This window comes from Triticum urartu, chromosome 7A, assembly GCF_056163025.1.
Source record: "Triticum urartu cultivar PI428250 chromosome 7A, HENAU_Tu73, whole genome shotgun sequence".
NCBI classification, from domain to species: domain Eukaryota; kingdom Viridiplantae; phylum Streptophyta; class Magnoliopsida; order Poales; family Poaceae; genus Triticum; species Triticum urartu.
This window is the reverse complement of record NC_141879.1, coordinates 630,839,622-630,855,668: the sequence shown is the minus strand read 5'-3', so window position 1 is coordinate 630,855,668 and position 16,047 is coordinate 630,839,622. Positions and strand designations below refer to the sequence as shown.

Here is a 16,047-nt window from a genome sequence, read left to right as displayed (position 1 = left end):
GGCGGCCGTGGCCGCGGTGGTCGAGGTGGTGCAGGGGGGCGAACGGCGCCTATCCGTCCCCCGCGCCGGCAACTCCACTCCTCCGACGCGGCCTCCAAATTCGTGATGTGGGTGGAGAAGCCCGGCAGCATGTGGCACCGGCTTCCCTGCTGGTTCCGCGCCGAACTATTGGAAGAAGGGCCCGACGGCGTTTAGCTGCAAGCCGACGGGTGCTGCAACGGAGCCTTCTGGGTGGAGGTCGAGGTCCTTGCTTCAGGCGACGTGTTCCTCGGTCGTGGCTGCCAACCTTTCGCCTGTGCGCGCCAGCTGCGGGGAAAGTGCACCCTCCACTTCAAGTACGACGGGGTGTCGTCGCTGCTTGTCAAGGCCTTCTCGGAGGAAGGAAGGCGCCTTGAGTGTTGACCGGAGGTGGATGACGACGAGGAGGGTGGCGACGGCGTCCTGAGGAGCAGCTCTTCCTCTGAAGACGAGCTCCGCCTCAGCAGGCTCCGCGGGTCCCCCCCTCTATGGCAGCAGCAGCTCCTCCAGCAGCAGCGGCTATCCTGGGCGGCCGCTCCGCCGCGCCCGGCTCGCCGAGGAGGGGCCCTCGCGCCGCCACTCTTCGATGAAGCGGGAAGAGTAGGGCTCCGACTTGGTTGAGGTGCCGACTATGCCGATCCACGGGCTCCGAATCCGCCTGGCCCTTGTTTTTGATTTTTTTCCATTTCCTTCCTACATTTAGTTTAAGCTGCCTCGGCGGGCGTGTAATGAACAATGGCATGTATGCATGAAATGGAAGTCTGCTATTATTTTCGTTCTAGATGAAATTACTCAGCTTGTGTACTGCGCTTGTCGTGAGACGAAGTCCTGAGGCGGGTGGCCTCCTGATGTCATGAGCCCCCAGGCGAATCATGAGGACCGCCGGGCTCGGAGCCCCCGAGCGTGGATGAGTCTTGGTGAGTTGAGGAGGGCTCGCGCCCTTGAGCTCACTTGAGAGCGCGGAGCGAGTACTGGTATGCCAAGGCCTGAGCAGGCTTGGCGAAGTAAGTCATGAGGGCTGAAGAGCCTGACGCCAGAGCCTGAGCAGGCTTGGCAAGGTGAGGTCGTGAGGTCACGGTAGCCGAGAGCTGAGACTGGCCGTATCCCAGCCCCCACGCGCGAGGCGCGCGAGGGAGGACAAGCAGCGCGGCCCGGCCCGAAGAACTAAACTCGAGAGCAGCGCGAGAAAAACGAGCGAAACCAGTGCAAATCGCAATAAACTCGAAAAACTCCATAGCACGGGGTAGAGGAAAGGCTGACAGCCAAGGAAGTAGAAAAGGCTGACAGCCAAACACCAAGGCGAAAAAGGAAACAAGGTCATGTCCGACCCCTAGCTACGTCTTCTTCCCATCGCGGAGCTAAGGAATGCCACTGGGACGTGCGTGGGAGCCCGATCTGAGGGCCCGTAGGCAACGCATAGGAGACTCCGAGGCGTGTACAGCCCCAACTCATTATTACGTGAGAGTGTCACGAGCGGAGACCTTCACGGGCACGGAGCCTTGATTGTCTTCACGGGCACGGAGCCTTGATTATGGATAGAACCTCCTGAGGTGCTGAATGTTCTAGGAATTCTGGATGAGTATCCCATCCTGCGTCTCTAGGTGCAAAGCACCAGGCCTAGAGACACGGGCGATTCCGAACGGGCCCTCCCACATAGGCGAGAGCTTGTGTAGCCCTCCCCTGGAGAGGACCCGCCTCAAGACCAAGTCACCAACTTCCAATGTTCTCGAGCGGACGTTGCGGCAATGATACCGCCGCAGTGCCTGCTAATATCGCGCTGCCCTGAGCGCAGCTCGGCGGCGGCCCTCCTCGCCGAGCACGAGGTCCATCTGCCAGGCGGCGTCCTGGCGTTCCTCATCGAAAGCCAAGACCTGTGGGGAGCGACGCTTGACATCGTGAGGGAGGACCGCCTCTGCACCATAAGCGAGAAAGAACAGGGTTTCTCCCGTAGGTTTAGTTGCGGTGGTGCGGATTGACCATGGCACGGACTGGAGCTCGTCGATCCAGCCCCTGCCGCAGGCCTCGAGCTTTTTCTTGAAGATGCGCGTCTTGAGGCCGCGCAGGACCTCTGCGTTGGCATGTTCGGCCTGCCCATTGCTCCTGGGGTGGGCCATTGAGGCGTAGCAGATCTGCGTTCCAAGGTTAGCACAATATGATATGAAGAGATTGCTCGTGAACTGCGAACCGTTATCCGTGATGATGCGGTTGGGGACGCCAAAGCGGGTCACGAGGCCCTTGATGAACTTGACTGCCGATCCTGCGGGAATCGTGCGGACCGGCTCCACCTCGGCTCACTTGGTGAACTTGTCGATGACGACATAGAGGAAATGGTAGCCCCTGCCCTCGGGGGAACGGTCCCAGGATGTCCAGCCCCCAGACCGCGAAGGGCCAGGAGAGCGGGATGGTCTGAAGATCTTGCGTTGGCTGATGGATTTGCTTGGCATGGAACTGGCATGCCTCGCAGGCTCGCACGAGCTCCGTGGCGTCGTCCAACGCTGTGGGCCAGTAGAAGCCGCTGCGAAAGACCTTGCCCACGAGGGTGCGGGACGACGAATGATGGCCACAATCCCACCCGTGGATGTCGGCCAGCAGCTCTTGTCCTTGTCTTCTCGAGATGCATTTTAGTGAGGCGCCGTTAGGGCGCCTCCTGTAGAGCTCACCGTCTTGGATGCAGTAGGCCGAGGCCTGCCGAGCCACGCGTTCCTCATCTTCCTCCTTCTCCGGCAAGGTGCCGCGCAGTAGGTATGCCTTGAGCTCCTCAGTCCAGCAATCTTCCCCAGGTTCAGCGGCGAGCAGCAGGCGGGCTCCAAAGGGCGGTCCACATGGTGGTGCGCCGACCTCGGGAGCCGCTGGTAGCCCCTCATGCATGGATGCCAGCTCCGGAGTAAGTGGTGCCGCGGATGGCCTAAGCAAGCGCTCCTCGAAGACACCTGGTTCTTGCGGCTCTCGTCGGGAGGCCCGCTTGGCGATGTCGTCTGCTTCCTTATTCGTACCCCTCCGCACATGCTGCAGCTCCAGTCCTAGGAACCGCTTCTCCATCTTGCGCACCTCCTCCAGATACACTTCCATGTGTTCGTCCTTGGGCTTGTACTCTTTGTTGGAGAAGTTGACGAGGAGCTGCGAGTCACCTTTGATGGTGAGACGCTTCACCCCTAGCGCGGCCGCGGCCTTGAGCCTGATGATTAGGCCCTCGTACTCTGTGATGTTGTTGGAGACCTTTTCGTCGTGCTGGAAGCAAAGTTGCAAAGCATAGTGGAGCTTGTCCTGAGTGGGCAATACCAGCACGGCGCCAGCCCCCGCACCGAGGCACGAGAAGGCACCATCGAAATATACCACCCATCCATCCAGAGTTTCGTCACCTGGGGCCAGCGAGCGGTCCTCGTCAGCCCCCTAGCCCGGAGCATCAGTCCACTCTGTCACGAAATCAGCCAGCGCTGCCCCCTTGATGACCCGCGTGGTGCTGAACTCCGGCTGTAATGCCTGCAGCTCGATGTTCCACTCAGCAACCCTCCCGACGACGTTCGGGCCCCGGAGCACCTTCTCCAGGGGGTAGGCTGAGACGACCTTGATGGGATGGCCTTGAAAATAGTGGCACAGCTTCCTGGAAGCAACGAGGAGCGCCAGCAACAGCTTCTGGGGCATGGCGTAGCACGAGCGAACATTGCGGAGCACGGTGCTGATGAAGTATACGGGCTGCTCCATGAGGGTTGGTGATGCGGGATCCTCGGGCGCTTCTGATGGCTCAGGAGCCTTACACAGGCCGGTGGGGTTGCCAAACGTTGCGGCCGTGCCGGCTCCAAAAGTCGTGTCGTGAGGCAGCGAAGTTCCGGAGGGCATCGGGTCGTTCCGCGAGCTCTGGCCCCTGACCCTTTCCTCTCGTGCCACCACCAGCGCCACGCTGGTGGAGTGAGGCGTAGCGGTGAGATAAAGGATCAAGGGCTCCTAAGGCCTTGGTGCCACCGTAACTGGCGGGCTAGTGAGGTACTTCTTGAGATCTTGGAAGGCAGCATCGGCCTCCGGAGTCCACTCAAAGGGCCCCATCCTCTTCATGAGATTGAAGAAGGGGAGGGTGCGCTCGCCGAGCTTCGAGATGAAACGCCCCAAAGACGTCACACACACCCCGCAAGTTTCTGCATTTGCTTCAAGGTCGTGGGCGGATCCATGCTCTCAATGGCTTTGACCTTCTCCGGGTTGGCTTCAATGCCCCGGTGCGAGACCGGGAATCCCAGCAGCTTTCCCGAGGGGACCCCAAACACACATTTTTCCGGGTTGAGGCATAAGTTCACCTTGCGCAGGTTGGCGAACATTTCCTCCAAGTCCCCGATGAGGGTCCTAGCCTCCTTGGACTTGACCACGATGTCGTCGAAGTAGGCCTCGGTGTTCTACCCGAGCTGAGGGCCGAGGGTGATGTGCATCAGCCGCTGGAAGGTGGCGCCTGTGTTCCTCAGCCTGAAGGGCATGCAAATGTAGCAATAGGTCCCGCATGGGGTCAGGAACGACGTCTTCTCTACGTCTTGCACTGCCATTTTGATCTGGTGGTAGCCCGAGAAGGCGTCAAGGAAGCAAAGCAGGTCGCACTCGGTCGTTGAGTCCACGATTTGGTCGATGCGAGGGAGAGGGAACGGGTCCTGAGGGCGGAACTTGTTGAGGCTCGTGAAGTCGACACACATGCGCTCTTTGCCTCCTTTCTTCAGGACGATGACGGGGTTGGCCAACCATTCTGGGTGGCGCACCTCCCGGATAATGCCTGCTTCTTCTAGCTTCCGGACCTCCTGGACGATGAAGGCCTGCTTTTTCGGGGCCTGCCACCGCGTCTTTTGGTTGATAGGTCGTGCATTCGGGCACACCATGAGGTGGTGTTCGATGACGTGCCTAGGCACCCCGACCAGGTCGGTCGCCTTCCATGCGAACACGTCCTTGTTCGCCCTGAGGAAGGCCACCAACGCTTTCTCTTACACTGGAAGCAGGCCCGCACCGATGGTGAAAGTGGAGCCCGTGTCTTCCTCATTGACGGGTACCTGCTTGGTCTCGGCGCGATCCTGAGAGAAGAGCTGTTTCTTTTTGGCTGGAGCAGCTTCGGCGGCCTCCGGAGCCCCTTCTGCGCTTGGGCGAGCCGCGACAACGGCTCGATAAGCGTGCTCGAGGACCTGAAGGGCGGCCTTGGTGTCTCCTTTGATGGTGATGGTGCCACTGCTCCCGGGCATCTTGACGATGTTGTAGCCCGGGTGAGTCGCCACCATGAACTTGGCCAGGGCCGGGAAGCCGAGGATGGCGTTGTAGGGCAGGTGGATAGGCGCGACGTCGAAGTCGATGAGCTCGGTCCGGTAATTGGCGTGCATCCCGAAGGTGACAGGGAGGCGGACCTGCCCGAGCGGGACGGCCGAGCCCGCGACCCCTGAGAAGGGTTTGGTGGGGAGGAGCCGCCCATAGGCCACCGGCAGGAGGCCAAAGGCCTCCGTAGAGAGGATGCTGAGCCCGACGCCGCCGTCGACGAGGGTCCTTGTGACGGCCACCCCGCGGATGGTGGGGTTACATACCGTGGAGAGGATGCATGTGTCGGTCGTAGCTCTGGTGCGGTCGCTGGGGCCAAAGACGATGGCGTGCCCCTGCGCGTCTAGCCCCCGCGGGGCCTCCTGCGGCCGAGCGGCAGCCCCCAGCCGTGGAAGGTGTGATTTAGCGTGACGGGCAGACGCCGGCGCCTGGGATCCTCCGATGATGCATGCGACCCCGCGGCACGGTGGCGCCCCGCCGACAGCGTCCAGCAACTCGCCGAGGCGAGCCACCCAAGCGTCAAGCCCCGCCGCGGGCGGCCGGTGCCGGAGCATCTCTTGGGCCGCTAGAAGCGCCGCCGATGAGTCCAGGGGAAGCGGGAGTGGTGTAGCAGGCCGCTCCCCAGTGGTCGGGCCGGCGGTGGGGTCGTCGGCATGGAGGACGAAGCGCCCGTGAGCGACGCGGTCCGCCGATGCCGCCCGGGCAACGGGGACGGCTCCAGCCTCCGCGCGGATGCAGCAGGCAGGTGTCGCCATGGCGACATAGGGCAGAGGAGGGGAGGGGAGGTCGTCGGGGAGGCGAGATTTCGACACGCCCCTACCTGGCGCGCCAAATGTCGGATTTCGGGCTCCGCAAAACCCTTAAGATTCGAACACAGGGGCACGACGAAGATCACTCCCGCTACGCGTCTACCTAGCGCCTCGCCCTTCTCCTGGTGGTGGTAATGGGGTGCAAGCAAGCAAGCAAACAAGTAGAACACACAAGAGTTTACCTAGGTTCAGGCCACCTTGCGGTGTAAAACCCTACTTCCTGCTTTGGTGGATTGGCCTCACGAGGGCACGAGTATGAACAAGTATAGTGGTTTCCCGAGCTCAGGAGGCGATCCCGAGAAGGATGAGGAGGTTGGTGTTCTTGCTCCTTTTCTTTGCTAAGTGCTAATGGGTTGGTCCTCCCTTTCTATGCTAGGAACCCTAGCTACTTATATAGACGACCAAGGTCCCCTTCCCCCGAAATGTTTAGGCGGGAAGGGAATCCCACAACGGCCATTTGAGTGGGAACACAAGGACGCCCCTATCCTGACAAAAGGTGGTATTCGCCTGCAACGAGGGCAGGCGGTGACGCGGTGGTGGGCTCGGCGATGACATCCGTCCTGCCGTCCTTGCGGTCTTCGGTCTTGTTGCACCAAAGGGGAAACCTTTGTCTCGCCCCTCGGGAACCTGCGCCTATGTGGTCTTCTTTGCACCGATATGGAAACTGCGCCCGCTGGCGCCCACTGGCGCGGTTCGTCATGGCTTATGTCACTGCCTCCTCCTGAGGCAGCCCTTGCCTTGAGATCTCCGCCCTCCTGAAGCAGCCTAGCTGAGGCCACTCTCGGGAGAGGTCTTGGTCGCCCCTCTGGAGCAGTCTAGGTGAAGCCGCTCCCTAAGGAGGTCTTGGTCGTTCTCCTCGCTAGGGCCGGCCCCCCTCGCGAGGGTCTTGAGCAGCTGGTCGATCGGCTGGGCCCTACTGGGCCGTACCAGGAATGCAACGTGGGCCGCAGGCAGGCATGTCTGGGTACCCTGGTTCCCAGTACGCCGACAAAACTGATGATGAACCATAGCCTCATAATCTAAATAAACAGGAGGCAACTCAATATCATACTCATGTATGGGTATACCAAGAAAATTAGCTAGATGGGTTTCATAAATTCCACCAAAGAAATCTCCATTAATTCTATTATTATGCAACCTATGTGCAACAACGGCTCCCAAATTATAATGTTTATCTCCTAATACAACACTCCTGAGAACACTGAGATCAGGGACACACATGTGACATGCTTCATCCTTACCATTGGTGCACCTATCTATGAAGAGAGCAAAATAATGTATAGCAGGAAAATGAATGCTCCCTATGGTAGCTTGTGTTATATCTCTAGACTACCCCACATTTATACTAGCAAGAAAATCTCTAAACTCAGATTTGCGAGGCTCACTAGTGCTACCCCATTGTGGAAGTTTGCAAGCAGTATTGAAATCTTCTAAGTCCATAGCATTAGAATTTTCATAAAGATCAAACAGGACAGTTTGAGAATTGCGTGATGATGAAAATTCAAACCTTCTCACAAAGGAATCAGTGAGATAGTGGTACTGACGGCACTTATCTGCCTCGAAGATCTCAAGATCAGCATTACGAACATATGCGTTAAATTCTTCCTTGATTCCTGCTTGATCCATAAAGTCCTTTGAAGGCCATTCACAAGCCCGCACTTGAGCTTCCCTCGGTGGTTCATCGTCCGCATCGCGTATTGCGAGCCTGGGTCCTTGCTTCCTTGAAGGACCACCTTGGTACATTTTCCTAAACATATTTCTTCCTATGAAAAATTTCTGAAAATTTTAGTAACTCAAAATAATAGTGAACCAAACTCAACAAAATTGATAGCAACTACTCCTACAAGTGCCTAGAGACTATATCATGCATTAGAACTACTTGGGACCATATAAATTTGTCATGCAAGCTCAAGAACAGGGTCACCTAAGCAGCAAAAATTTGCAATGAATAAAGCACTAGAACAAAAACTAATTGGACCATTGGAGGAGTCACATACCAAAGAACAATCCCTCAAAGCAGTTTTGTGAGTGGAGCTTTGAGCAAGGAGATCGAAAATCGCAGCAAAATGAGCTAGAACTCGTGCTTGAGCTGGTTGGTGATTTTTTTGGAGGAAGGAGTGTGTGGTGGCTGGAATAAGTGGAGGGGAGCCACCATGGGCCCACGAGGCAGGGGGCGTGCCCTGGACCCTCGTGGCCAGGTGCTTGCTCCCCCTGTTGTGTTCTCAGTGCCAGATATTCTCAAATATTCCAGAAAAAATCATATTTCAATTTTGGGGCATTTGGAGAACTTTTATTTTCAGGGTATTTTTATTGCACGGATAATTCAGAAAACAGACAGAAAATACTATTTTTGCTTTTTTAATCTAAATAACAGAAAGTAAAAGGAGGGTACAGAAGGTTGTGCTTTCTAACTTCATCCATCTCATGCTCATCAAAAGGAATCCGCTAACAAGGTTGATCAGGTCTTGTTAACAAACTCATTCCGAACTGCATGAAACCGGAGAATTTTCGAATAGCACTAGGTTACCTCAACAGGGATATGCACGTCCCAATAATAAGAATATCATATCTCTTTTTGCCAGTAGGAAGAGGAAATTCAAAACCTCCAAAAATAATCGATGGAATTTTTCCAATAGAGTTGATACTATGCACTTGACTACTTGAGGTTGTTTCCTCGGAAAGTGTACCGTATGCTCATTACCATTAACATGAAAAGTGACATTGCCTTTGTTGCAATCAATAACAGCCCCTGCAGTATTCAAAAAGGGTCTTCCAAGAATAATAGACATACTATCGTCCTCGGGAATATCAAGAATAACAAAGTCCGTTAAAATTGTAACATTTGCAACCACAACAGGCACATCCTCACAAATACCGACAGGTATAGCAGTTGATTTATCGGCCATTTGCAAAGATATTTCAGTATGTGTCAACTTATTCAAATCAAGTCTATGATATAAAGAGAGAGGCATAACACTAACACCGGCTCCAAGATCACATAAAGCAGTTTTAACATAGTTTCTTTTAATGGAGCATGGTATAGTGGGTACTCCTGGATCTCCTAACTTCTTTGGTATTCCACCCTTAAAAGTATAATTATCAAGCATGGTGGAAATTTCAGCTTTTGGTATCTTTCTTTTATTTGTAAAAATTTCTTTCATATACTTGGCATAAGGATTCATTTTAAGCATATCACTTAAACACATACGCAAAAAGATAGGTCTAATCATTTCAGTAAAGTGCTCAAAATCCTCATCATCCTTTTTCTTGGATGGCTTAGGAGGAAAAGGCATGGGTTTCTGAACCCAAGGTTCTCTTTCCTTACTGTGCTTCCTAGCAACAAAGTCTCTCTTACCATAACATTGATTCTTTGATTGTGGGTTATCAAGATCAACAACAGGTTTAATCTCTACATAATTGTCATTGCTAGGTTGAGTATCAACATGAACATCATTATTAACATTATCACTAGGTTCATGTTCATTACCAAATTGTGTTTCAGCATCAGAAATAGAAATATCATTGGGATTCTCAGGTGTGTCAACAACATGTTCACTAGAAGCATGCAAAGTCCTATCATTTTTCTTTTTCTTCTTTTTAGAAGAACTAGGTGTATCAACATTATTTCTTTGAGAATCCTGCTCAATTCTCTTAGTGTGGCCCTCAGGATACAAAGGATCCTGTGTCACTTTACCCCCTCTAGTTGCAACTCTAACAGCAAAGTCATTATTCTTACTATTCAATTCATTGAGCAAATCATTATGAGCCTTAAGTACTTGTTCTACTTGAGTGGTAACCATAGAAGCGTGTTTATTAATGAGTTTAAGTTCACCTTTAACTCTGGGCATATAATCACTCAAGTGTTCAATCATATAAGCATTGTGTTTTAATTCTCTACCAAATTAAGCATTGAAGTTTTCTTGCTTAACCATAAAATTATCAAACTCATCCAAACATTGGCTAGCAAACTTAGTAGGAGGGATTTCAGCTTCATCAAATATATAAAGAGAATTTACCTTTACTACCTGTGTGAGGTTATCAAGACCATGTGTTTCTTCAACAGGCGCTAAATTTAGACCATGTATTTCTTCAACGGGAGGTAAATTCTTAACATCTTCACTTTTATACCTTTTTCTTTCATAGATTTCTTTGCCTCTTGCATATCTTCGGGACTGAGAAATAGAACACCCCCTTTTCTTCGAAGTTGGCTTAGGAGTTGGTTCAGGAAGTGTCCAATTATTTTCATTTGTCAACATATTATTCAATAGAATTTCAGCTTCATCAGATGTTCTTTCCCTGAAAACACAACCAGCACAACTATCCAGGTGGTCTCTGGAAGCATCGGTTAGTCCATTATAGAAGATATCAAGTATTTCATTTTTCTTGAGAGGATGATCAGGCAAAGCATTAAGTAATTGGAGAAGCCTCCCCCAAACTTGTGGGAGACTCTCTTCTTCAATTTGCACAAAATTATATATTTCCCTTAAAGCGTCTTGTTTCTTATGAGCAGGGAAATATTTAGCAGAGAAGTAATAAATCATATCCTGGGGACTACGTACACAACCAGGATCGAGAGAATTAAACCATATTTTAGCATCACCCTTTAATGAGAACGGAAATAACTTAAGGGTATAATAGTAGCGAGTTTTCTCATCATTAGTGAATAGGGTGGCTATATCATTTAATTTAGTAAGATGTGCCACAACAGTTTCAGATTCATAGCCATAAAAAGGATCAGATTCAACCAAAGTAATTATATCATGGTCGACAGAGAATTCATAATCCTTATCAGTAATAAAGATAGGTGAAGTAGCATAAGCAGGGTCATATTTCATTCTAGCATTCATAGATTTTTGTTTCAGCTTAGCTAATAATTTCTTAAGATCACTTCTATCATTGCAAGCAAGAAAGTCTCTAGCAATTTCTTAATCCATAACATAACCCTCAGGCACAACAGGCAATTCATATCTAGGGGGAGAATCTTCATCATCACTTTCATCAATATTATCAGTTTCAATAATTTCATTCTCTCTAGCCCTAGCAAGTTGTTCATCAAGAAATTCACCAAGTGGCACAGTAGTATCAAGCATAGAAGTAGTTTTATCATAAGTATCATGCATAGCAGAAGTGGCATCATCAATAACATGCGACATATCAGAATTAATAGCATAAGCAGGTTTAGGTGTCGCAAGCTTACTCAAAACAGAAGGTGAATCAAGTGCAGAGCTAGATGGCAGTTCCTTACCTCCCCTCGTAGTTGAGGGATAAATTTAAGTTTTCTCGTCTTTCAAATTCCTCATAGTGACCAGCATATATAAATCCCAAGTGACTCAAAGAATAGAGCTATGCTCCCCGGCAACGGCGCCAGAAAATAGTCTTGATAACCCACAAGTATAGGGGATCGCACAGTTTTCGAGGGTAGAGTATGCAACCCAAATTTATTGATTCGACACAAGGGGAGCCAAAGAATATTCTCAAGTATTAGCAGTTGAGTTGTCAATTCAACCACACCTGGATAACTTAATATTTGCAGCAAAGGATTTAGTAGCAAAGTAGTATGATAGTAGTGATAACGGTAGCAAAAGTAATATTTTGGGGTTTTGTAGTAATTGTAACAGTAGCAACGGAAAAGTAAATAAGAGAAGAACAATATGTGAAAAGCTCGTAGGCATTGGATCGGTGATGGAGAATTATGCCGGATGCGATTATTCATGCAATAGTTATAACATAGGGTGACACAGAACTAGCTCCAATTCATCAATGTAATGTAGGCATGTATTTCGAATATAGTCATACGTGCTTATGGAAAATAACTTGTATGACATCTTTTGTCCTACCCTCCCGTGGCAGCGGGGTCCTAGCAGAAACTAAGGGATATTAAGGCCTCCTTTTAATAGAGTACCGGACCAAAGCACTAACACATAGTGAATACATGAACTCCTCAAACTATGGTCATCACCGGGAGTGGTCCCGATTATTGTCACTTAGGGGTTGCCGGATCATAACACATAGTAGGTGACTATAGACTTGCAAGATAGGATCAAGAACTCACATATATTCATGAAAACGCAATAGGTTCAGATCTGAAATCATGGCACTCGGGCCCTAGTGACAAGCATTAAGCATAGCAAAGTCATAGCAACATCAATCTCAGAACATAGTGGATACTAGGGATCAAACCCTAACAAAACTAACTCGATTACATGATAAATCTCACCCAACCCATCACCGTCCAGCAAGCCTACGATGGAATTACTCACGCACGGCGTGAGCATCATGAAATTGGTGATGGAAGATGGTTGATGATGACGATGGCGACAGATTCCCCTCTCCGGAGCCCCAAACGGACTCTAGATTAGCCCTCCCGAGAGAGTTTAGGGCTTGGCGGCGGCTCCATATCGTAAAACGCGATGAATCTTTCTCTGATTCCCCCCCCCCCCGAACATGAATATATAGAGTTGGAGTTGAGGTCGGTGGAGCACCAGGGGGCCCACGAGGCAGGGGGCACGCCCAAGGGGGCAGGCGCACCCCACCCCACCCTCGTGGACAGGGTGTGGGCCCCTGGCCTTGATTCTTTCGCCAGTATTTTTTATTATTTCCAAAAATAATCTCCGTGAAGTTTCAGGTCATTCCGAGAACTTTTGTTTCTGCACAAAAATAACACCATGGCAATTCTGCTGAAAACAGCGTCAGTCCGGGTTAGTTCCATTCAAATCATGCAAGTTAGAGTCCAAAACAAGGGCAAAAGTGTTTGGAAAAGTAGATACATTGGAGACATATCAATGACCAGCCTCGCGAGGGCGCCTGGAGGGACCAGCCTCGTGAGGACCGCCCTCAGGGCAAGGCCGGCCTCCCTCTTCGGCCACCACCACCCAGAAGGAACGACGACCAGGATGAGGGGGCTGGGTGCTTCTAGGAGCCTCGCGCCATCGCCTGCATCTTGGGCGGTGCGCAGGCCCCAGCCTCTCAGCACCTCTTCAAGCAGTTCGCCCGTGAAGTGAATGCGGCTCTTCCCAGGATCGAGGCTACGAGGCCACTCAGGTGGTCCAAGTGCACCATCACCTTCAGCTCGGCTGACCATCTCAAGTGCGCGGCAACTGCCGGTGCCCTCCCGATGCTCTGCTCACCCATCATTAGCAACGTCCAAGTCACCAAGACCCTCATTGATGGCAGCGCAGGACTCAACGTCCTCTCCCTCGACACATTCGATCGCCTCCAAGTGCCGTATGATCAGCTGCAGCCTACCAAGCCCTTCTCAGGAGTAACCGATGGCTCCACCACCCCGATAGGGCAGATCCGCCTCCCTGTTACCTTCGGTACCCGTGACAACTACCGCACCGAGCTCATCAACTTCGACGTCACCCACATACGCCTTCCCTACAATGCCATCCTTGGGTATCCAGCCCTGGCCAAGTTCATGGCGGTGACTCACCATGGCTACAACATCCTCAAGATGCCAGGGAGTCACGGCGTCATCACGGTCGCCTGCGAAGAGAAGGACGCGGTGTGCTCTCTCGAGCGCGCCTACCAGGCTGCAACAGTCGAGGACCCAGACAACGAAGGCATCATCTACCCTCCTGAGGCCGCTCCCAAGAAGAAGAAGCAGATGCTCCGCCAAGGGCCTCAAGAGAGCGGTGTCTCCAGTGGCACCACTTCAGGACCTGCGCCCGCAGATGGGGCGCCTCCCTCCCTCACATAGGAAGGCACGCCCGGCGCCCTCCTCGGGCTGGGCTCGAGGGCTTTCTCCTGGAGGGCCTCTGACTAGCCAATATCACGAGGGAGGCGCTCGGGCACCATGTGGAGGCGTGCTTCACCACACATTTCTCCCAAGAGGGCACAAGGCACGGGGCGCCTGGTGCTCAGGAGTTCGTCACCAAGGCAACCAAGGAGATTCAAGAAGCAAGAGCCATGCGCGGCAACTACCGCTCGCAACCTGGCGCAGCTCCATATCCTAGCGAGGACAGCGAGCTGCGCGTCTGCATCGACTACCTCGGGCTCAACAGGGCCGCATCCCAGGAGCACTTCTGGCCATCGCGCGTTGGTCGGTGTGAGGGCCCCCCTCACAGCTACGTTCGCATGCCTTACAGCCTGCCGAACGCGCTGTCACCTACTGTCGGCTCATGCAGGGCGCCCTGGCGGCTCGTGAGGCCAGGCGCCAAGCGGTCCTGAGGCAGGAGGAGCCAGAAACTCCGGGGTCCCCCAGAAACCAGCCACCCGATGACACCTAAGGAGCAATTTCTTCAGCGTGCGTCTCCAGCTACTTCAACGTCCCTCCAGCAACGGTGCCAGGTGACATTTTCCAGTTTATTCAGCTAGGAGCGCCCCTTGGGCTGCATCATTCCCAGGCCGCACGAGCCTATCCCTGTGACATGTATCTTTCTGCATCTTTAATTTTCCTTGTTGGGGGCGCCCCTCGGGCTGCATCATCCCCAGGCCGCATGGGTCCGTCCCTGTGGGATGTATCGCTCTGCATTTACCAGAACTAGTGTTGCCTTTTCCATCAGCCGCTTTAAGATTATCATCTGCCTTACCGGTACTTCGCTGCCATACACGTTGTACGCCCTCGCGAACTCGCTCGCGATTGCCTCATGATTAAGGACAGGCACGGCGTCTATGCTCGGGTCCGTCCTTGCAGCGTTGCTAAACCCAAGTGGCTGAGCTCTGGCTCGCGGTCCAGCTCTCGTGTACGTCACCTCCCATGGTCCTTGGTGTCTCGTCCTTGCATGAGCTAATCACGGACGGATGAGTGAGGGCGCACGACACGGTGGCTCGTCGCTACGGGAGCCGCGCGCCGGCTGTTTTTCTTTAGGATGTCCGCATGAGAAGACTGGGCACGGCGTCTGTGCTCGGGTCCGTCCCTGTAGCATCGATAAACCCAACGGCTGAGCTCTTTCTGGAGGGCCGGCCCTGTTCATGTCACCTCCTAGGGTCGTTGGTATCTGGCCTTCTCATGTGGCAACCTCGAGGGATTCACTCAACACAGGTTGCCTAACCATCTCGCAGGATTATTTCAAGTGCTCTCAATCAAGACTAGGCACAACCCGCCTTGAGGTAGGGCCTCGTGAGTCCCGCGCTGGCTCACGAGTGCCTAGACACACCTCGTCTAGCCCTGTCGTGCAAGCCATGTGTCAGGGCGGGGCTATACACGCCCCGGGGGCTCTCCGCAGCAGGGAGCCCCCTCCCACGTGCCAGTGGAAGCACCATGCTCCGAGCTGGTAGTTGACACGGTCGAGGAGCGGCTATGCCGGTGCAAGTATGGTAGCGCCATGCTCCACGCTGGTGATAAACAACTGAGGGTGGCCTCGCGGCTGCGGTAGCCTCAGGGCCTAGCCTCACCGCGCCGCTTTCCCCTCGGGAGAGTAGCGCGAGAGGGCTGGGCACGGGGGCTACGCTCAGGTCACGCCTGGCGTACGCTGCCTCGCCAGGTCCCCAGACCTGGTCTTGGCACAACCCTCCCGAGCGAAAGCCCGGCGAGGACAAGTATCAGGTATGTTCGTACGTCAAGGGGGACCCTTGGGCATCACGGCCCAAGGATCTAACTGGTCACGTAGCCCCTCATTCCTTGGTCTCGTCTTGGCAATCTGGACGACCCAACGGTGGCTGGGGTATGCATGGGGCCGGGCCCTGCCGACGCAGAACGCTAAGGCCTACTATCACACTTCCTTCCCAAAGGTTGTTTGTACGTCAAGGGGAACTCCTGAGCATCGCAGCTCAGGAGCCTAACTGGTCACGTAGCCCATCACCCCCTAACCTCGTCCTGGCGATCCAGACGAGTCAGCGGTGGCTGGGGTATGCGCGGGGCCGGGCTCTGCCGATGCAGAACACTAAAGCAAGCGGGAAGGAAATCACGGAGCCTTAGCAATTATTACAAAACATATTGTCCTTCAAACATCGAACACAAGTTTTAAACGCCTCCACGAGGCATGGTTCATGTCGCAGGAAGCAGGTG

The 16,047-nt window shown here is 53.1% G+C and overlaps 1 protein-coding gene across 1 annotated transcript; it reads right to left on the bottom strand.

The window, feature by feature from the left end:
* Positions 1-252: 252 nt before the first annotated feature.
* Positions 253-4,325, bottom strand: LOC147960810 (uncharacterized). Its single transcript, XM_087533555.1, has 4 exons — positions 4,138-4,325; positions 3,439-3,916; positions 2,314-3,246; positions 253-504 (listed from the first exon to the last, which is right to left on the bottom strand). The coding sequence occupies exons 1-4, from the start codon at positions 4,323-4,325 to the stop codon at positions 253-255; spliced, it is 1,851 nt and encodes a 616-aa protein (XP_087389681.1).
* Positions 4,326-16,047: the final 11,722 nt, after the last annotated feature.